Raw genomic sequence first — 21683 nt, 5'->3', positions numbered from 1 at the left:
TTCACCGTGTTAGCCAGGATGGTCTCGATCTCCTGACTTCGTGATCCGCCCGTCTCGGCCTCCCAAAGTGCTGGGATTACAGGCTTGAGCCACCGCGCCCGGCCGGGAGTTTTTAAATTACAAATTTAATTTCCTTAATAGTTACCAGGGCTAGATTTTGTATACATAGCAGAACAGGTGTTCCAGAAACCACAGAAAGGCCGTGGGACTATGGGCAATGTGTTCATCCACTGAACTGTCCGTTAAAGTTTATAGTATCAACTATACTAACTAAGGTCAGTGAGTTCGTTTTTGTTTCGTTTTATCTTTGTTTTTTTTTTCTTCAGACAGGGTTTCGCTCCGTTTGCCCAGGCTGGAGCGCAATGGCATGATCTCGGCTCACCGCAATCTCCACCTCCCAGATTCAAGCGATTCTCCTGCCTCAGCATCTGGAGTAGCTGGGATTACAGGTGCCCACCACCACCCCCCTGCTAATTTTCTTATTTTTAGTAGAGATGGGGTTTCACCATGTTGGTCAGGCTGGTCTCAAACTGCTGACCTCAAGTGATCCCAAAGTGCTGTGATTACAGGCGGGAGCCACGCGGCCAGCCAGGGTCGTTAGTTTTCATTGTATTTGTGTAAGGCAATGTGGAGCCACAGGAGGATTTAGAGCATGGGAGGGGGGCAGGGTGCGGTGGCTCACACCTGTAATCCAAACACTTTGGGAGCCTGAGTGGGAAGATTGCTTAAGGCCAGGACTTGGAGACCAGCATGGGTAACATAGTGAGATCCCCTTCTCTTACAAAAATATTAAAAATTAGCCAGGCATGGTGGTCACGCCTGTTGTCTCAGCTACTCTGGAGGCTGAGGCAAGAGGATCATTTGAATCCAGGAGGCCAAGGCTGCAGTGAGCCATGCTTGCACCAGTGCACTCCAGCCTGGGAGACAGAGCAAGGCCCTGTCTCCAAAAGAAAAGAAAATAGGCTGAGCGCAACAGCTCACACCTGTAATCCTAGCATTTTGGGAGGCTTACGCAGGTGGATCACCCGAGGTTGGGAGTTCGAGACTAGCCTGGCAAACATGGTGAAACCCCTTCTCTACTAAAATTACAAAAATTAGCTGGGTGTGGTGGCGTGCATCTGTAGTCCCAGCTACTTGGGAGGCTGAGGCAGGAGAATCGCTTGAATCTGGGAGGTAGAGGTTGCAGTGAGCCAAGATCTTACCATTGCACTCCAGTCTGGGTGACAGAGCAAGACTCCGTCTCAAAAAAAAAAAAAAACAAGAGAGAAAAGAAAAAAGAAAAAATAATAATACGGGAGGCAGGTGGTAACAGTGGTTAACAGGTGCATCTTAGAAGGAGCCCTGTGGGGCAACGGTGGAAGACCGACACGGTGGGGCATGAGTTTGGAGGCCTGAGACCCATTACGACGGCCAGGATTCGGCCAGGATTCGGGTGCAAGAGGCTGGAGGTGTGGCTCAGGGTTTTGGAAGGCAGGGGACGGGCAAAAGCCAAAGAGAAAGTGTGTAAGGACTTGGGGAAATAAGCTGAGGCCGGTTTGGGCTATGCTGAGTCTGGAGGCCTTGGGGATGCCCGTTCTTGGCTGGACAGTCAGGGTGGGGCCCCTAAAGGGTGCCTGGGCTGAACAATAATAATAATAATAACAACAATAGTTCACATGTACCCAGCGCTTGCTCTATGTTAAGTCTTCTTCCTGAGAACATTCCCGAGCACCCTGGAGAGCCTCCCTCGCACCCCTACTGTCCAGTTCCCACTTCCCGACTGCGGTCTGGGCAAAGCCATCCGTATTTGAGCCCATTCCACGGCGTCCCGGAGCTTTAGGAAGTCCCCATCCTGGACTTTCAGCCCTGCCAGGGACTGAGGGAAATCCCAGCGCTCAGGCACGGGGACGAAGGTCCCAAGACAGGGTCGAGGACGAAGTTCAAGGTAGGTGACAAAGGCCGGGGTTGCACTGATTCGGCGCGCAACCAGCCCGGCCCCGCCCCCCGCTCCGCCCAAGGGTATGGAGGGCTGGACTCGGCTGGCCTTATACCCGGAGCTGATTGGCTGGTAAGTCCGGTTCCTGCTTCTGATGGTTTGCGCTCAGAACTAAGGATTTCTGCTGATTGGCTTATGTGGACGTCTGCCCATTGGTCAAATCCGAGTTGGTTTAATCAGACAGTTAATACGGATTGGTTGGTGCGGGAATGCAGCAGCTTGTTATCGATTGGTTGAGGGTGAAATAAATGGGACTCTTATCATTGGCTGGCGGGATCCGCTACGGTCCAATCACGGAATCAGTCGAGGGCCGCCCGGGCGGGTGGGAGTTAATTCTTTAGCGACTGAGGCTGGCTTGAGCATTTTGACTCCACCTGTGTCTGCGCGAGGCTGTTGCCTATTGGAGTCTGCATTGTTCCCCCGGACCTCAATTTCTCCCCTGGTCCCAAAGACCGAGGCCTCTGAGTTTCTCAAGTGCGGTGGCCGCAGGCCTCAGCTTCTCCTCTCCTTGCAGCAGGCTGAGCCACTCGCGCACCCGCCCCAGGCTTCCACCTTGCAACCTCTATCCCTGGACAGCGAGGCCTCAGTTTTCCCATTAGCACCAATGAGCTCCCGGTCACCACCCCGTCCCCATGGAGCGGTGCTTCAAGCGTCAGTTTGCCGAATGTTCCCGGAGGGCTGAGTTCCCGGTCTCTCCCGCGTGGACAGCCCCGAGGCCTCAGTTTCCCCGCCCACTCCAGCGCACCGAGCCCTTCCCCCGACGCCGGCGGCGGCCAATGGTTGGGGGCCCCTCCCCTCCCCGAGGCGGGGCCGCGTCACGTGCCGGGAAGCCGGAGTCTGGGGCTCCGAACGCGGGGAGGCGCGGCCATGGCAGGTACGGCGGGCCCGGCGGGGCGGAGGCGCGGGGCGCGGGGCTGCAGCTGCTGGGGGCGCGCGGCCTCCCTGCAGCCTCTCGCTGTCCGCAGCTCCGGAGCCGCTGTCCCCGGCGGGCGGCGCGGGCGAGGAGGCGCCAGAGGAGGACGAGGACGAAGCGGAGGCCGAAGACCCCGAGCGGTCAAATGCGGGAGTGGGCGGCGGACGCAGTGGCGGCGGCGGCAGTAGCGGCAGCGGAGGAGGCGGCGGCGGCGGCGGGGCCGGGGCGGGGGGCTGCGGCGGGCCGGGGGGCGCGTTCACCAGGCGCGCGGTCACGCTGCGGGTGCTCCTCAAAGACGCGCTGCTGGAGCCCGGCGCCGGGGTGCTGTCCATCTACTACCTGGTGAGCACCCCGCCTCCCTCGTCCCATCGCGGCTCGGGCAAGAAGGGGAAACTGAGGCCCGGGGCTCCCTTGCTGCAGGACAAGCCCCAGTGTAGGGAGGGGAAACTGAGGCCCGGAGCTTCCCTGCTGAGGGACGAGCCCCGGTGTGGCGAGGGGAAACTGAGGCCCGGAGCTCCCTTGCTTTAGGACAAGCCCCAGTGTGGGGAGGGAAAACTGAGGCCCGGAGCTCTTTTCCTGCTGGAGGAGCTCCGGTGGAGGGGACACTGACGCCCGGAGCTCTTGTTGCGGGACAAGCCCCATGTGGAGAGGGGAATCTGAGGCACAGACAGGTCCTTCTGATTGGGAGGACGTAGATTTCCAAACACCCCATCCCACAAAGGAGAAACTGAGGCTCTGAAAGGAGCCACCACCCGTGCAGGGTCAGATGGGCAACACCCCGGCCTTCTTATAGTTTCCCAGCCGTAAAATGGAATATTTCCCCACCATGGGAAAATTAGGGGAGGGTGAAATGAATGAAGCCTTTAGCAGGCGCCTGCCGCATGCTAAGTGCTTTATTTGTGGTCGGTATTATTACCTTTTTTTTTTTCTTTTGGAAACAGAGTCTCGCTCTGTGGCTCAGGCTGGAGTGCAGTGGCGCTATCGCGGCTCACTGCAAGCTCTGCCTCCCAGTTCAAGTGATTCTTCTGCCGCAGCCTCCCGAGTAGCTGGGACTACAGCTATGTGCCACCACGCCTGGCTCACTTTTTTTTTTTTTTTTGTAGTTTTAGTAGAGACAGGGTTTCACTATATTGGCCAGGCTGGTCTCGAACTCCTGACCTCATGGTCTGCCCGCCTCAGCCTCCCAAAGTGCTGGGATTACAGGCTTGAGCCACCGCACCCGGCATTTTTTTTTTTTTTTTTTTTTGAGATGGAGTCTCATGCTGTTGCCCAGGCTGGAGTGCAGTAGCATGATCTTGGCTCACTGCAACCTCTGCCTCCCAGTTCTAGCAATTCTCATGCCTTAGCCTCTTGAGTAGCTGGGATTACAGGTGCCTTCCACCATGCCTGGCTAATTTTTATATTTTTAGTAGAGACGGGGTTTCACCATGTTGGCCAGGCTGGTCTCAAACTCTTGACCTCAGGTGATCTGCCCGCCTCAGCCTTCCAAAATGCTGGGATTACAGACGTGAGCCACTGCACCCGGCCCTGTATTATTACTATTACTGCTATCATTATTGTTTGTGAATGGGAGCACGTTGTTCACCTTGTGAATGGGAGTTTCTGAATTGAGCAACTGCTGAGTGTGTTGCATCCTAGAGACACAGCAGTGATCAAGACAGACAGACCCTGTCCCTGATCTTAGGGGTTTGTTGGTCCTGGTGGGCGGGCTGCAGATACCTGCTGGGCAGCTTCGTGCAGGCTGATCGGGTGTGTGGAAGTGGACTCCCAGGCACTGAGGAGGCCCTGCAGCCAGCCTGGGAGGCATTCCTGAAAGTCCTGTAAAGGGATGCCTCAGGGAGCGTGGGGCTAGGGAGGACCCCGGGAGAGAAGGCATGGTGGATGTTGGTCCCAGGCCCAGCCAGCTGACTGTCACTGCAGGGGAAGAAGTTCCTGGGCGACCTGCAGCCGGACGGAAGGATCATGTGGCAGGAGACCGGGCAGATCTTCAACTCACCCAGCGCCTGGGCCACTCACTGCAAGAAGCTGGTGAACCCTGCCAAGAAGTCGGGCTGTGGCTGGGCCTCTGTCAAGTACAAAGGCCAGAAACTGGACAAGTACAAGGCCACCTGGCTCCGGCTGCACCAGCTGCACACGCCTGCTACTGCTGCTGATGAGGTATGTGCTACAGCCTCCTCCAGGAAGCCGCCCAGGTCACTGTGGAATGAGGGGTGCCCAGCATGACACAGCTGTCTCAGGAGGAGGTATTATAGTAATATATACAAACACGGATGGAGCCCTTACCATGTGACATGCCTCTTCCATCCCTCCAGGACTGGGGTGGAGAGAGGGGACATGGAAGCTTGGGCTTTGAGGGATGAGCAGGAGTTTTTCAGAGCAACTTGAAGGGAAGGGCTTTATTTTCTTTATTTTTTATTTTTTTGAAACTGAGTCTCACTCTTGCCCAGGCTGGAGTGCAGTGATGCGATCTCGCCTCACTGCAAGATCCGCCTCCCGGGTTCACGCCATTCTCCTGCCTCAGCCTCCTGAGTAGCTGGGAATGTAGGCGCCCGCCACCACGCCTGGCTAGGGAAGAGCTTTCTAGAAGGATGGAATGGCATATGCAAAGTCACGTAGGCAAGAAGAAAGACGTGCTGGTGTTGTGGGTGGCTGAGGGGGCTGGAAATGTTGGCAGGGACCAGAGGGGCCCTGGGGAACTTCAAATGCTATAATAATAGACGTTGCTTGAGTGTTCACCAGCCAGGTGAACTGGCCAAGAACCCTTTGTGTGCCTTAGTTTTTTTCTTTTCTTTTCTTTTTTTTTTTTTTTTGAGACAGGGTCTCACTGTGTGGCCCAGGCTGGAGTGCAGCGTCCCCATCTCGGCTCACTGCAGCCTTCACCTCCTGGGCTCAAGCGATCCTCCCACCTCAGCCTTCCTAGTAGCTGGACTACAGACATCTGCCAACACATCTGGCTAATTTTTGGATTTTTAGCAGAGGTGAGGTTTCACCATGTTGCCTAGGCTGGTCTCAAACTCCTGGCCTCCAGTGATCCTCCCACCTGGGCTTCCCAAAGTCATGGCATTACAGGCGTGAGCTACTGCACCGGCCAATGTTTTTTTTTTCTTACGTGAAATGGAGATGGTAGGCCAGGTGCAGTGGCTCATGCCTGTAATCTCAGCACTTTGGGAGGCCGAAGCAGGCAGATCACAAGGTCAAGAGATCGAGACCATCCTGGCCAACATGCTGAAACCTCGTCTCTACTAAACATACAAAAATTAGCTGGATGTGGTGGTGCACGCCTGTAGTCCCAGCTACTTGGGAGGCTGAGGCAGAGGGATCGCTTGAACTTGCTAGGCGGAGGTTGCAGTGAGCCAAGATCACACCACTGCATTCCAGTCTGGCGACAGAGTGAGACTCCATCTCAAAAACAAACAAAACCCCAAAATGGAGATGTTAATAGTGCCCATGTGTGAAATCTGTAGGTCAGGCAGGAAACTGAGGCAGGAGCAGATGCTGTAGTCTTGTGGCAGAATCTTGTTTCTTTTTCTGTGTTTGCTCTTACGGCCTTCAACCAATTGGATAAAGCCCACTCATAGTATCAAGAGTAATGTCCTTTCTTCTTTTTGTACATATGTTTTTATAAACTTTTTATGTATGAAATTTATTGCATGAAGGCGTTAACACTAGTCCCCGTTAAAAGCAGACCACACTGCTTACCTTATACAAGCTGTGAGGTTTTTAAACTTGTGACAAAGGACAGAAAGGAAATTCTACTCATTGCAAGGCAATCCTCACTTAAGCTTCAGTGAGCCACAAGCACTTAAAACCCATGAACCTGCCGGGCGCGGTGGCGAAAAAATACCCATGAACTTGCCGGGCGCAGTGGCAAAAATCCCCTGACCCTTGACATCATCCTGCTCACTGCAACCTCTGCCTCCCGGGTTGGTTCAAATGATTCTCCTGCCTCGGTCTCCCGAGTAGCTGGGATTACAGGTACCCACCACCACACCCGGCTAATTTTTTTTTTTTTTTTTTTTTTGAGATGGAGTCTCGCTCTGTCGCCCAGGCTGGAGTGCAGTGACCGGATCTCAGCTCACTGCAAGCTCCGCCTCCCAGGTTTACACCATTCTCCTGCCTCAGCCTCCCAAGTAGGTGGGACTACAGGCGCCCGCCACCTCGCCCGGCTAGTTTTTTGTATTTTTTAGTAGAGACGGGGTTTCACCGTGTTAGCCAGGATGGTCTGGATCTCCTGACCTCGTGATCCGCCCATCTCGGCCTCCCAAAGTGCTGGGATTACAGGCTTGAGCCACCGCGCCCGGCCAAATTTTTGTATTTTTAGTAGAGATGGGGTTTCACGATGTTGGCCAGACTGGTGTCGAACTCCTGACATCAGATGATCTGCCCGCCTCAGCCTCCCAAAATGCTGGGATTACAGGCGTGAGCCACCGCACCCAACTGACTTATCCATATTCTGGATGCTCAATTACAGCATCATTGCAGGCAGGCAAATTGCAAATTTTTTTTTTTTTTTTTTTTTGAGACGGAGTCTTGCTCTGTCGCCCAGGCTGGAGTGCAGTGGCCGGATCTCGGCTCACTGCAAGCTCCGCCTCCCGGGTTTACGCCATTCTCCTGCCTCAGCCTCCCGAGTAGCTGGGACTACAGGCGCCCGCCATCTCGCCCAGCTAGTTTTTTTTTTTGTATTTTTAGTAGAGACGGGGTTTCACCGTGTAGGCCAGGATGGTCTCGATCATCTGACCTCGTGATCCACCCGTCTCGGCCTCCAAAGTGCTGGGATTACAGGCTTGAGCCACCGCGCCCGGCCTTTTTTTTTTTTTTTTTTTTTTTTTTGAGACGGAGTCTCGCTCTGTTGCCCAGGCTGGAGTGCAATGACGCAGTCTTGGCTCACTGCAACCTCTACCTCCCGGGTTCAAATGATTCTCCTGCCTGAGCCTCTTGAGTAGCTGGGATTACAGGCACGCACCACCACGCCTGGCTACTTTTTGTATTTTTAGTAGAGATGGGGTTTCACCATGTTGGTTCGGCTGTTGCCAAACTCCTGACTTTGCGATCTGCCCCCCTCGGACTCCCACAGTGCTGAGATTATAGGCGTGAGACACCGTGCCTGGCCTAAATTTCTTCTTAAACACCTTCACTAGTTTCTTTTTATCATAATCGTCACTGATCTCTTTTTTTTTTTTTTTTTTTGAGACGGAGTCTCGCTCTGTCGCCCGGGCTGGAGTGCAGTGGCGGATCTCAGCTCACTGCAAGCTCCGCCTCCCGGGTTTACGCCATTCTCCTGCCTCAGCCTCCCGAGTAGCTGGGACTACAGGCGCCGCCACCTCGCCGCTCGGTTTTGTATTTTTAGTAGAGACGGGGTTTCACCGTGTTAGCCAGGATGGTCTCGATCTCCGACTCGTGATCCGCCCGTTCGGCCTCCAAAGTGCTGGGATTACAGGCTTGAGCCACCGCGACCGGCCTGATCTCTTGCACAGTAGTAAGGGTTTTCCTTCATTCTCTGTTGATTCTCTTTTTTTTTTTTTTTTTTTTGAGATGGAGTCTCACTCTGTCGCGGGGCTGGAGTGCAGTGGCCGGATCTCAGCTCACTGCAAGCTCCGCCTCCCGGGTTCACGCCATTCTCCTGCCTCAGCCTCCCGTGTAGCTGGGACTACAGGCGCCCGCCACCTCGCCGGCTAGTTTTTGTATTTTTAGTAGAGACGGGGTTTCACCATGTTAGCCAGGATGGTTCGATCTCTGACCTCGTGATCCGCCCGTCTCGGCCTCCCAAAGTGCTGGGATTACAGCTTGAGCCACCGCGCCCGGCCTTTTTTTTTTTTTTTTTGAGGCAGAGTCTCGCTCTGTCGCCCGGACTGGAGTGCAGTGGCCGGATCTCAGCTCACTGCAAGCTCCGCCTCCTGGGTTTACACCATTCTCCTGCCTCAGCCTCCGGAGTAGCTGGGACTACAGGCGCCCGCCACCTCGCCCGGCTAGTTTTTGTATTTTTAGTAGAGACGGGGTTTCACTGTGTTAGCCAGGATGGTCTCGATCTCCTGACCTCGTGATCCGCCCGTCTCGGCCTCCCAAAGTGCTGGGATTACAGGCTTGAGCCACCGCGCCCGGCCTCTTTTTTTTTTTGAGATGGAGTCTCGCTGTGTCGCCCAGGCTGGAGTGCAGTGTCGTAATCTTGGCTCACTGCAACCTCTGCCTCCTGGGTTCACGCCATTCTCCCACCTCAGCCTCCCAAGTAGCTGGAATTATAGGTGACCGCCACCAGGTCTGGCTAATTTTTTTATTTTTTGTAGAGATGGGGTTTCACCATTTTGGCCAGGCTGGTCTTGAACTCCTGACCTCGTGATCCACCTGCCTCAGCTTCCCAAAGTGCTGGGATTACAGGCGTGAGCCACCGCACCTGGACTCTTGAATTCTTATATGGATACAATCCTCAGTGCCAGCAAGAAGCAGGTCATCACTGTTACTTGCATCAGCAAAGGGGTCGAAAGAGTGGAGGTTCTGGATAGTGGATGAAAGATACAATTCCGTTTTTGAGATGGAGTCTCGCTCTGTCATCCAGGCTGGAGTGCAGTGCCCTGGTCTTGGCTCACTGCAACCTCCCATTCACCGGTTCACACAATTCTGCCTCAGCCTCCCCAGTAGCTGGGACTACAAGCATGCGCCCCCACACCCAGCTAATTTTTGTATTTTTAGTAGAGATGGGGTTTCACCATGTTGGTCAGGCTGGTCTCGAACTCCTGACGTCAAGTGATCACTTGCTTTGGTTTCCCAAAGTGCAAGGATTACAGGCATGAGCCACTGCAACCAGCCACAATTCCTTTTCCTTGGTGGGAACGGCCTGTGGAAGGCATTGGTGGTGGGAGAAGGTGGGTGGTATGGATGGAGCAGTGGGAAGTGAGGGTGCTCAAGGTGAGGCTGCAAAGTCCTCAGTGGCTCAGTGACTGGCTCTGTTTTTTATTTTATTTTATTTTATTCTTTTTGAGATGGTAGTGACTGGCTCTGTTTTTTATTTTATTTTATTTTATTCTTTTTGAGATGGAGTTTCGCTCTTGTTGCCTAGGCTGGAGTGCAATGGTGCGATCTTGGCTCATCGCAACCTCTGCCTCTTGGGTTTAGGCGATTTTCCTGCCTCAGCCTCCCGAGTACCTGGGATTACAGGCTCCCACCACCACGCCCGGCTAATTTTGTATTTTTAGTAGAGACGGGGTTTCTCCATGTTGGTCAGGCTGGTCTTGAACTCCCAACCTCAGATGATCCACCCACCTCAGCCTCCCAAAGTGCTGGGATTACAGGTGTGAGCCACCAAGACCGGCTGGGTCTGTTTTCGTAAAATTTTTTTTTTTTTTTTTGAGACAGTCTCACTCTGTTGCCCTGGCTGGAGTGCAGTGGTGTGATCTCGGCTCACTGCAGCCTCTACCTCCTGGGTTCAAGCGATTTCCTGTCAGCCTCCTGAGTAGCTGGGATTACAGATGCCCACTACCACACCCAGCTAATTTTTGTATTTTTAGTAGAGATGGGGTTTCACCATGTTGGCCAGGCTGGTCTCAAACTTCTGACCTCAGGTGATCCGCCCGCCTCTGTCTCCCAAAGTGCTGGGATTGCAGGTGTGAGCCGTGGAGTCTGGTCAAGAGCAATGTGCTTTCTGAAAGTCACCTTACTGTAGAAGTGAATCACGTGTAACAAATGCCGTCGCAGTAATGCCTAGATCAGTGTTCCGTTAAATTACCAGGCACTGTTGCCTAGCTAAGTTGACACAGGAAACTATTCTTTATGTATTCAGGAAGTGCCAACTGTGCGCAAGCCCTGTTGTAGGCACTGTATATAAAGCAGAGGGCAAAGAAGTCAAAAACCCCTGTCTTTGGGTGGGAGTTGTGGGGGAAGAAGGTAGTCAGGGCAGGCTTCACTGAGAAGGTGACATTTGAACAGAGAACTGAAGGTGGGGAGGGAGGGAGGGAGTTACGAAGACTTCTGGGAAACAGCCCTTGCGAAGGCCCTGGGGCACAACTCTGCCTGGTGTGTTGGAGGAACAGCGATGACCCTGTGTGGCTGGAGCCGAGTGAGTAAAGGGGAGAGAAGGAGGTGGGGAGGATGGGAAGGGGACAGGGCTGGTCATGCAGGGCCCTGTGGGTCATGGGGAGAACTTGGGCTTTGACCTGGAGGAAGGTGGGAGCCATGGAATGTTGCAGGCAGAGGAAGGACAGGATCTGACTGAGGTGCTCACAGGCGTTCTCTGGTGGCTGCTGCCGGGACTAGACTGTCGGGGGTGAGGGTGGGAATCCAGGGACTAGGGCAGAGGTGAGGGAGCTGGTCCAGGTGAGGGATGATGGAGTGGCCCAGGCCAGCCACGAAGCAGGGAAAAAGTGGGCAGTTTCCAGGTGTTTCTGGAAGTGTATCCGCCAGGTTTGCTGATAGATCAGATGCTGGAGTCCTGAGCAAGTGGGTGGATGGAGCTGCCAAAACTGGGGGATGTGGGAAGGGCAGATTTGAGTGTTCATTGGGCCCAGCATGGCTGTGTTGAGTGTGACCCTGTGAGGCCCCACATGGAGACATGGAGAGGCAGCTGGGCCCTGAGTCTGGAGCTGGGCGAGGCCTGGGCTGGAGACAGGACCGTGGGCAATGTTGGGTGTAGACAGGATTTGGAGCCCTGAGAGGGGACGAGGCCACCTGGGAGGGGTGTGGAAGGAGGAGGCCTGAAAACCCAGCCTGGAGCCAGCAACAGGGAGAGGGGAGGTGAGAGGGAGCCAGGCGAGCATGGGATCCGGGGGTCCTGTGAGGACCATGTCCCTGTAGGTAGGAGGATGCGCCGGGTCAGATGCTTCCGAGAAGGTGACAAGGACAGGAACTGAGATGTGACCCAGAGAGGTCACCTCCACAGGGGCGGTTTAGGACAGAACTGGCGGAGAGGTTAGTTTTAATTTTTATTTTTTTAGACAAGAGTCTCGCTCCGTCACCCAGGCTGGAGTGCAGTGGTGTGATCTGAGCTCACTGCAACCTCCGCCTCCCGGGTTCAAGTGATCCTCCTGCCTCAGCCTCCTGAGTAGCTGGGATTGCAGGTGTGTACCACCATGCTTGGCTAATTTTTGTATTTTTAGTAGAGACGGGGTTTCACCATTTTGGCCAGGCTGGTCTCAAACTTCTGACCTCAAGTGATCCACCCACCTCAGCCTCCCAAAGTGCTGGGATTACAGACGTGAAGCACCGTGCCCGGCTGGGAGGAAAGGTTACTGAAAGACATGAAAATCATCTATGTATGGTGCTAGCTCACTCGATGAACAGAGCATCTGGGTGTATGCTAAATGATTTGTGCACATGATTTCACTTCACCCTGATGAAATGACCGCATGGGGTCATTCATGGGGTCAGAAGTCATTGTGCCCTTTTACAGATAAGAACAGAGTTGGCGGCCGGGCTCACACCTGTAATGCCAGCACTTTGGGAGGCCGAGGCTGGTGGGTCACTTGAGGTCAGGAGTTTGAGACCAGCCTGGCCAACATGGCAAAACCTCATCTCTACTAAAAAGACAAAAATTAGCCAGGCGTGATGGCGGACAACTACTCTCAGCTACTCAAGAGGCTGAGGCAGGAGAATGGCTTCAGCCCGGGAGGCAGAGGTTGCAGTGAGCCAAGATCGTGCCACTGCACTCCAGGCTGGGTGACAGGGTGAGACCCTGTCTCAAAAAAAAAAAAAAAAAAAAGGAAAGAAAGAGTTCAGAGAGTTTAAACCCATTTATGCCTGAGGTTGCAATTCTTTGAATTTTTGCAATCAGACCTTGGTGAAGACTTTGAGCAGTTGGATGTAAATAGCTCCCATATGCTTGGCGTTCCAATAATGGAACACTAGGCATAACTACGGTGCTCACCCTAGGTTGCAGGGCTTGTATTATAAAATGCGAGGTCAGCCGGGTGTGGTGGCTTATGCCTGTAGTCCCAGCCCTTTGGGAGGCCGAGGTGGGCGGATCACCTGAGGTCGGGAGTTCGAGACCAGTCTGACTAACATGGAGAAATCCTGTCTCTACTAAGAATACAAAATTAGCTGGGCATGATGGCGCACGCCTGTGATCCCAGCTACTGCGGAGGCTGAGGCAGGAGAATGGTGTGAACCCGGGAGGCGGAGCTTGCAGTGAGCTGAGATCGCGCCAAGGCACTCCAGCCTGGGCGACAGAGCGAGACTCCGTCTCAAAAAGAAATAAATAAATAAATTACAAATAAATCAATGAATAAAATGTGAGGTCTTAGCTTAAGACCTTCTCTGCTCCCTCCCTCCCTCTAGTGGTCAGCTGGGGCAATGGCACCTACAGCTTAGGCCGAAGGGCTGGGGTGGGACTTAGTAGGGAGACTGGGGGGCACCCAGCCGAGGGTTCCACCGCTGTCTCCGACCCCTAACCCCTCCAGAGCCCGGCCAGTGAAGCGGAGGAGGAGGAGTTGCTGATGGAAGAGGAGGAGGAGGACGTTCTGGCGGGGGTCTCAGCAGAGGACAAGAGTCGGAGACCACCGGGGAAGAACCCTTCAGAGCCTGCCCACCTGGGTGAGAGGCGTGGGTAGGGGAAGCAGGCTGGGGGGCGGGTACAGCTGGGGTTGGGGAGGAGGCTGGGGAGAGGTCGAGCGTTGATTTTCCCCTAGGACCCCCAAGATGGAGACATGGAGAGGCAGCTGGGCCCTGAGTCTGGAGCCCGGCGAGGCCTGGGCTGGAGACAGTCCCACTGCCCAGTTTCACTCGCTGCCTGACTTCTCAAGCTCAAGTGCTGGATTTTATTTTATTTTATTTTATTTTATTTATTTATTTATTTATTATTTATTTTTTCTTGAGACGGAGTCTCGCACTGTTGCCCAGGTTGGAGTGCAGTGGTGTGATCTCCGCTCACTGCAAGCTCCACCTCCCAGGTTCACGCCTTTCTCCTGCCTCAGCCTCCCAAGTAGCTGGGACTACAGGTGCTTGCCACCACGCCCGGCTAGTTTTTTGTATTTTTAGTAGAGACGGGGTTTCACTGTGTTAGCCAGGATGGTCTCGATCTCCTGACCTCATGATCCGCCCGCCTCGGCCTCCCAAAGTGCTGGGATTACAGGCGTGAGCCACCGTGCCCGGCCTATTTTATTTTATTATATGTATTTATTTATTTATTTTTGTGATGGAGTCTCGCTCTGTTGCCCAGGCTGGAGTGCAGTGGCGCGATCTCGGCTCACTGCAATCTCTGCCTCCCAGGTTCAAGCCATTCTCCTGCCTCAGTCTCCCAAGTAGCTGGGACTATATAGGTGCATGCCACCACACCTGGCTAACTTTTGTATTTTTAGTAGAGACGGGGTTTCACAATGATGTCCAGGCTGGTCTTGAACTCCTGAACACAGGTGATCCACCTGCCTCGGCCTCCCACAGTGCTGGGATTGCAGGCATGAGCCACTGTACCTTTTTTTTTTTTTTTTTTGAGACAGGGTTTTGCTGTCCCCCAGGCAGAGTACAATGATGCAATCATGGCTAACTGCAGCCTCGACCTCCTGGGTTCAAGTGATCCTCTCACCTCAGCCTCCTGAGTAACTGGGACCACAGGCGTGCACCACCACACCTGGCTAATTTTTGTATTTATTTATTTATTTATTTATTTTTGAGACAGAGTCTCGCTCTGTCGCCCAGGCTGGAGTGCAGTGGCCGGATCTCAGCTCACTGCAAGCTCCGCCTCCCGGGTTTACGCCATTCTCCTGCCTCAGCCTCCCGAGTAGCTGGGACTACAGGCGCCGCCACCTCGCCCGGCTAGTTTTTTTGTATTTTTTAGTAGAGACGGGGTTTCACCATGTTAGCCAGGATGGTCTCGATCTCCTGACCTCGTGATCCGCCCATCTCGGCTTCCTAAAGTGCCAGGATTACAGGCTTGAGCCACCGCGCCCGGCCATTTTATTTTATTTTTATTTTTTATTTTTTTGTTTGAGACGGAGTCTCGCTCAGTCGCCCAGGCTGGAGTGCAGTGGCGCGATCTCGGCTCACTGCAAGCTCCGCCTCCCGGGTTCCCGCCATTCTCCTGCCTCAGCCTCCCGAGTAGCTGGGACTACAGGCGCCCGCCATCTCGCCCGGCTAGTTTTTTGTATTTTTTAGTAGAGACGGGGTTTCACCGTGTACACCAGGATGGTCTTGATCTCCTGACCTCGTGATCCACCCGTCTCGGCCTCCCAAAGTGCTGGGATTACAGGCTTGAGCCACCGCGCCTGGCCAATTTTATTTTTTTGAGATGGAGTCTCACTCTGTCACCCAGGCTGGAGTGCAGTGGCACAATTTCGGCTCACTGCAAGCTCAGCCTCCCTGGTTCACGCCATTCTCCTGCCTCAGCCTCCCGAGTAGCTGGGACTACAGGTGCCCGCAACCATGCCCGGCTAATTTTTTTTATTTTTAGTATAGATGGGGTTTCACCATGTTAGCCAGGTTGGTCTCCATCTCCTGACCTCGTGATCCGCCCTCCTCCGCCTCCTAAAGTGCTGGGATTACAGGCGTGAGCCACCGCGCCCGGCCTGTATTTTTTTTTTTTCAGAGAGCTCATCAACTTGTCCAGGCTGGTCTTGAACTCCTGGACTTGAGCAATCCTCCCACCTCAGCTTCCAAGTGAAAAAAAATTTCTTTTTTGCAGACAAGAGTCTCACTCTGTAACCCAGGCTGGAATGCAGTGGTATGATCACAGCTCACTGCAGCCTCAACCTCCCATGGTCAAGCGATCCTCCCACTTCAGCATCGGGATTATAGGCATGCACCACCACAGCCAGTGGCCACCTAGTTTGTTCCAACTTGGGCTGGGGAGGGACTGACCCTGCCTTTTTCTCCTCCCAGAGGCCACAACCCCAGGGAAGCGGGTGGACAGCAAGATCCGGGTCCCGGTCCGCTACTGCATGCTGGGCAGCCGTGACTCGGCCAGGTCAGACTCACCCCAAGCTCTGCCCGTGCCCCAGCTCACCTGGATCTCTTGCTGGTCTGAGGGTAGCAAGGGCAGGGGTGGGGGGTGGGACAGAGCCTCAGATCCTCAGAGCTGTGGGGTGGGGGGAGTCAGCGTGGGGGCGAGGGAAGAGCCTGGGGGTTCCTGAGACTGTGTGACCCTCCTGGCCCCTACAGGAACCCCCACACCCTGGTGGAAGTAACATCCTTTGCAGCCATCAACAAGTTCCAGCCGTTCAATGTGGCTGTTTCCAGCAACGTGCTGTTCCTGCTGGTGTGTGGCCCACTTGTCCAGGGGCAAGGGGTTCCCAGGCCTGGGCAGGGGCCTGGGGAGCCCAGTCGGTGGGCAGCGGGTGGGACTCCCCTGTGTATCAGCTCCGTGAGAGCTGGGACCTTGTCTGCTTTGTTTGCTACTGCTACACTGTGGGTGCTCAATAAATGTATGAAGGAGGGTGCACGGCCAGGCACGGTGGCTCACACCTATAATCCTAGCACTTTGGGAAGCTGAGGCAGTGGGTCACCTGAACTCAGGAGTTCGAGACCAGCCTGAGTAACACTGAAACCCCATCTCTACTAAACATACAAAACTTGGCTGGGCGTGGTGGTGCACGGCTGTAATCCCAGCTACCTGGGAGGCTGAGACAGAAGAATCTCTTGAACTGAGGAGGTGGAGTTTGCGGTGAGCTGAGATCGTGCCACTGCCCTCCAACCTGGGTGACAGAGCAAAACTCAAGCCTCAAAAAAAGAGAATAAGGGCACAGGCTGGCTCCAGCATTGGGGCAGGGCCACAGTCTGAGCCAGTCTTCTGCCGTCCCTCCCTTCCCCAGGATTTCCACAGCCACCTGACGCGGAGTGAGGTCGTGGGTTACCTGGGGGGCCGCTGGGACATCAACAGCCAGAGTGGGTATCCAGAGCCAGGTGGGTAGGGGGCGTTGGGGGACCGGGGTCACGGGGTCACAGTTGCCCCTCCCCACAGTGCTGACGGTGCTCAGAGCTTTCCCTTGTCGGAGCCGGCTCGGGGATGCAGAGACTGCAGCTGCCATTGAAGAGGAGGTGAGGGGCTGCCTGGGAGGTGGCATTCTGGGGAGCGTTGGGAAGGGACATAGCTGTCCTGGCAACTGCCCAGTGGCTTGGCAGTGTTAACACCCAGCAAGTGTGCAGGTGAGTATGCCTGCCTCTGAGCCTGGGACCCCACGGTGAAGGGTGAAGAACACTGCTTTTTTGTTGTTGTTTTGTTGTTTGAGACGGAGTCTTGCTCTGTTGCTGAGGCTGGAGTGCAGTGGCACGATCTCGGCTCACTGCCACCTGCGCCTCCTGGGCTCAGGCAATTCTCCTGCCTCAGCCTCCCAAGTAGCTGAGACTACAGGCGTGTGGCACCACACTTGGCTAATTTTTGTATTTTTAGTAGAGACAGGGTTTCACCATGTTAGCCAGGCCGGTCTCGAACTCCTGACCTTTGGTGATCCACCCGCATCAGCCTCCCAAAGTGCTGGGATTACAGGCGTGAGCCACCACGCCCAGCCCTAAGAGCACTGCTTTTGGATCTCCTAGCCCTGGTGCTGAGACCTTGCCAGCCCCCTCCCCTCTCAGAGCCTTGGTTTCCTTGTCTGTAAAATGAGTGGCTTCGATGAAAGGTCATCGGATCCAGGCGTGGGGGTTCACACCTGGCATCCCATCACTTAGGGAGGCTGAGGCAGGAGGTTTGCTGGAGCCCAGGAGTTCGACACCAGCCTGGGGCCACAGCAAGACCCTGTCTCTACAAAAGATAAAAAAAAATTAGCCAGGCATGGTGGTATGCACCATCTATTTGAGAGGCTGAGGCAGGAGGATGGATTGAATCCGGGAGGTTGAGGCTGCAGTGAGCCGAGATGGTGCCACTGCATTCCAGCCTGGGTGACAGAGCAAGTCCCTATATCTAAAAAAATAAAAGGTGAAGGGCTGCCAATATTGAATGCTCAGTGCCAGGCCTCATCTATTCAAGGCTACTTTAAGTGCCAGCTGCTATTCTTTTATTTTTCCTTTTTTTTTTTTTTTTTTTTGAGACGGAGTCTCGCTCTGTCACCCAGGCTGGAGTGCAGTGGCGGCGGCTCGCTGCAAGTTCCGCCTCCCAGCTTTATGCCATTCTCCTGCCTCAGCCTCCCGAGTAGCTGGGACTACAGGCGCCCGCCACCTCGCCTGGCTAGTTTTTTGTATTTTTTAGTAGAGACGGGGTTTCACCGTGTTAGCCAGGATGGTCTCCATCTCCTGACCTCGTGATCCGCCCGTCTCGGCCTCCCAAAGTGCTGGGATTATAGGCTTGAGCCACCGCGCCCAGCCTTTTTTTCCTTTTTTTGAGACACGATCTTGCTCTGTTGCCCAGGCTGGACTTCAGTGGCGTAATCACAGCTCACTGCAGCACCAACTGCCCAGGTTCAAGAGATCCTCCTGCCTCAGCCTCCACAGTAGCTGGGAGTACAGACACGTGCCACCACACCTGCCTAATTTTTGTATTTTTACTAGAGAAGGGGTTTCTCCATGTTGGCCAGGCTGGTCTCAAACTCCTGACCTCAAGTGATCTGCCTGCCTCAGCCTCCCAAAGTGCTGGGGTTACAGGTGTGAGCCACCGCGCCCAGCCTATTTTTAACTATTTGTTGAGTGCTTACTGTGTGGTGACCATTATTCCGTCAGCTGGGCTACAGCAGTTAAGAAAACGACTTGCGTGTCCTGGCTTTGTGGCAGGGTGCATCTTTTACATTAATAGATGTATTTGTTGGCTGTCTCTCCGGCTCCCACTGGACTCAGTGGTAGTGGGGGCAGGGCCTGTCTTGGTCATCACTGTGTCCCCAGGCCTGATACACAGCAGGAGTTTATTCAGGGCTGGCCGGCCGCATGAGCTCACTAGAGCCGTTCAGGCCCCTGTGCCCCCTGAGCTGCACCTCTGTCCCCAGATCTACCAGAGCCTGTTCCTGCGGGGCCTGTCCCTGGTGGGCTGGTACCACAGCCACCCGCACAGCCCGGCGCTGCCGTCTCTGCAAGACATCGATGCGCAGATGGACTACCAGCTGCGGCTGCAGGGCTCCAGCAACGGCTTCCAGCCCTGCCTCGCCCTGCTCTGCTGTATGCCGGATGGGGCGGTAGGGGGAGCAAGGAGGGGGGATGCTGGGCCAGCCGAGCCTCCCAGGCCCAGCCCCTTTCTCCCTCTCCTCCGCCAGCCCCTTACTACTCTGGCAACCCAGGCCCCGAGTCCAAGATCTCACCTTTCTGGGTGATGCCTCCTCCCGAGGTAGGTGGGGCTGCTGGGAGAGCCTGGGGGGCCCAAGGGCACCGGGGCATTTGGGTCACAACTAGGCAGGGGCCCCTGGTTCCAGGCTCCACTGGAGAGTTGGGGCCCCAGTTTCTCTGTGAAATGGGGACATGACTGCTGCCCTGCCGAGGCTTTGGTGAGGGCTTGGGCGGGGGGTCTCGGTGGGTAGCTGGCTGCTTGGCACAAAGAGGGCTCCCTTCCTGACCCAGCCTGGCTTCGCTCCCCAAGCCTGCCCCGAAGTCAGAGGTCAGCCCTGGGAAGTCATTTCAGGGCCCTGGCTCTCTTCGGGGCCTCTCCCGGAGGGAGGATGCCACCCTGCCTCCCTGGTCCCACCGCCAGGTGCCGATCCCGGTGCAGAGCTGGGCCGGGGTGTGCACTCTCCCATTCCCAGCCCAGGCACTACCTGCTGTCCCCAGCTGCTATGGGCTGGGGGCTAGTGAGGCTTCTCTGACTGGTCTGTGTCCCTGCCAGCAAAGGCCCAGTGACTATGGCATCCCCATGGATGTGGAGATGGCCTACGTCCAGGACAGCTTCCTGACCAATGACATCCTTCACGAGATGGTGAGCTCACTGCGGGGCGGGCAGGCGGGGGCTGGCAGTGCGCAGCTGGGCACACAAGACGGGCTGGTCTGCTTCCCACCGGTGGGCTCGGGAAGCTATGGCTGGTGGCGCCTTGGGGGCCTGGGTCAGGGCTTCTTCATCACTCAGGACAGAGTCCCAGGCCCTTGCCACGGCCCCAACTTCTGCTCTCCCTCACCTCCCCACCTGCTATTCTCCAAGGCGCTGGCCTCTTCTGCCAGGCTGTCCAGTAGAGAAACCCCAGGGACTTTGGGTGGTACCTGGATGAACACTTAACAATTGTGTGTTCAACGTGCATTTAAAAACACTAAACTAAGCCAGACATAGTGGCTCACGCCTGTAATCCCAGCACTTTGGGAGGCTGAGGCGGGTGGATCACTTGAGGTCAGGAGTTTGAGACTAGGCTAGCCAACATGGCAAAACCCTGTCTCTACCAAGATAGAAAAACTAGCCAGGAGTGGTGGCGGGTGCTTATAGTCCCAGCTACTTGGGAAGCTGAGGCAGGAGAATCTCTTGAACTCGGGAGGTGGAGGTTGCAGTGAGCCGAGATCGCACCCCTGCACCCATCTAGGCCACAGAGTGAGACCCCCATCTCAAGGAAAAAAACCAATAAAACCCAAACTAGTTCATCAAACCTGTGACCTCACAGGTGTCGCTGCTGGGGATGAGGCCGAACCAGGGGGCCATGTCAGGCCCGTGTGGTTCTGGAGAGCTGGGCTCAGTGAGTGCAGGTCCAGGTGGACCTCTCGTGGCAGCCATTTGGGCAACGCTGCTGCCTCCCCCATCTCTTTGTGGTTGCTTTGTTAGTGACTGGGGTCATGTCTCGGGACTGCCTGAGACTGGAGCCCCAGGAGAGGGGCCAGTGCACCTCCGGCTGGGAGGGAGCCTGGGAGTCCATGCTCCCCTGTCCTGTAGATGCTGCTGGTGGAGTTCTACAAGGGTGCCCCTGACCTCGTGAGGCTCCAGGAACCCTGGAGCCAGGAGCACACCTACCTCGACAAGCTTAAGGTGAGCCCCAAGTCCCTGCAGACCTCCTAACGAAGCTCCAGGAAGGGCCCCCTGGGCAGCCTGAACGGTGGCAGCAACGAGCCCTGTGGGCCTCAGCGGCCCAGGACAGCCCAGCTGGCAGAGTGCGTCTGACCCTGGTCACCCTGCAGCCACCCCAGCAGGGTGCAGGCCAGATTTGATTGGACTATGGAGCTTTAAGCTCCTGCAGTGCTGGATGAGGTCCCAGCAGCGGGTTTGGGAGTGTTTCCCCTGCAGAGGGCCTGGGGTCCTGGCCACCCCTGAGTGTCTCAGGGTAGTAGTTCCTGGTCTCCCTCCACCTGGCATAGAAAGGGGCTCATTCTGCTCAGATCTCGGCTAGCTGTGGAGGCTGTGGTATCCCCATGGGTGTCTGGAACCCAGGCAGGGAGGGGCTGCGGTGGGGGCAGGATCGGGAGCGTGCAGGAAAGCTTCACCCCTCCACACAGCACCACTGCCCCCGGGAGCCAGGCCTTCCGGTGACCTACCGCCCCACTGGGTAAGCAGCAGGCTGTGCTGCGGGACCCCAGCCCTATGCCTTGGTCTCGGGGGCTCACTCAGGATGCTGGGCTTGGACAGTAGACTGTGAGGTGCGGGGCTGGCTAGGACCCCCGGGCGCAGCCTGAGGCCCAGGCCTCTTGTTTCAGCTCTCCTTGGCCAGCAGGACGCCCAAGGACCAGAGCCTGTGCCACGTTCTGGAGCAGGTGTGCGGCCTCCTTAAGCAGGGGAGCTGAGCCTCCCAGGGCAGGGTGGGCTCCCGTTGTCTGGAGGGTCCGGATGGGCTCAGGTAATAAAGAAATGGAAGCAGCAGCCAGCCATGCGGGTCTCCCCAAGGCTGGGGTGAGGGTGGCTGGGTGCCCAGGCTGGTACCATCACCCCTGCTTCCTCACTTCCAGGGCAGGGCATTAAACTCCAGGGCACCCCTCAGCCCCTGCACCTGGGAACTGGCACAAAAGCCTCAGGCCCTGTCCCACCTGCCTTGAGCACCTGGGGTGCTGGGGGACCTCTTGGGG

At 55.6% G+C, this 21683-nt stretch overlaps 1 protein-coding gene across 2 annotated transcripts; it reads left to right on the top strand.

Moving 5' to 3' along the window:
• Nucleotides 1-2719: 2719 nt before the first annotated feature.
• On the top strand, nucleotides 2720-21487 carry MPND (MPN domain containing). Of its 2 annotated transcripts, XM_033195712.1 has the most exons (13): nucleotides 2720-2849; nucleotides 2941-3230; nucleotides 4809-5045; nucleotides 13271-13403; nucleotides 15684-15768; nucleotides 15963-16059; nucleotides 16613-16685; nucleotides 16762-16838; nucleotides 18713-18881; nucleotides 18977-19047; nucleotides 19540-19629; nucleotides 20563-20655; nucleotides 21318-21487. In XM_033195712.1, the coding sequence occupies exons 1-13, from the start codon at nucleotides 2843-2845 to the stop codon at nucleotides 21402-21404; spliced, it is 1509 nt and encodes a 502-aa protein (XP_033051603.1). In that variant the 5' UTR covers nucleotides 2720-2842; the 3' UTR covers nucleotides 21405-21487. The 2 variants fall into 2 exon arrangements, with proteins under 2 accessions (XP_033051603.1, XP_033051604.1); XM_033195713.1 differs by lacking the exons at nucleotides 15684-15768; nucleotides 15963-16059; nucleotides 16613-16685.
• The last annotated feature ends 196 nt before the right edge of the window (nucleotides 21488-21683 follow it).

The sequence above is a fragment of the Trachypithecus francoisi genome, unplaced genomic scaffold (genome assembly GCF_009764315.1).
Source record: "Trachypithecus francoisi isolate TF-2019V2 unplaced genomic scaffold, Tfra_2.0 Lachesis_group5, whole genome shotgun sequence".
NCBI classification, from domain to species: Eukaryota; Metazoa; Chordata; class Mammalia; order Primates; family Cercopithecidae; genus Trachypithecus; species Trachypithecus francoisi.
This window is presented reverse-complemented; position numbering and strand designations above follow the sequence as displayed.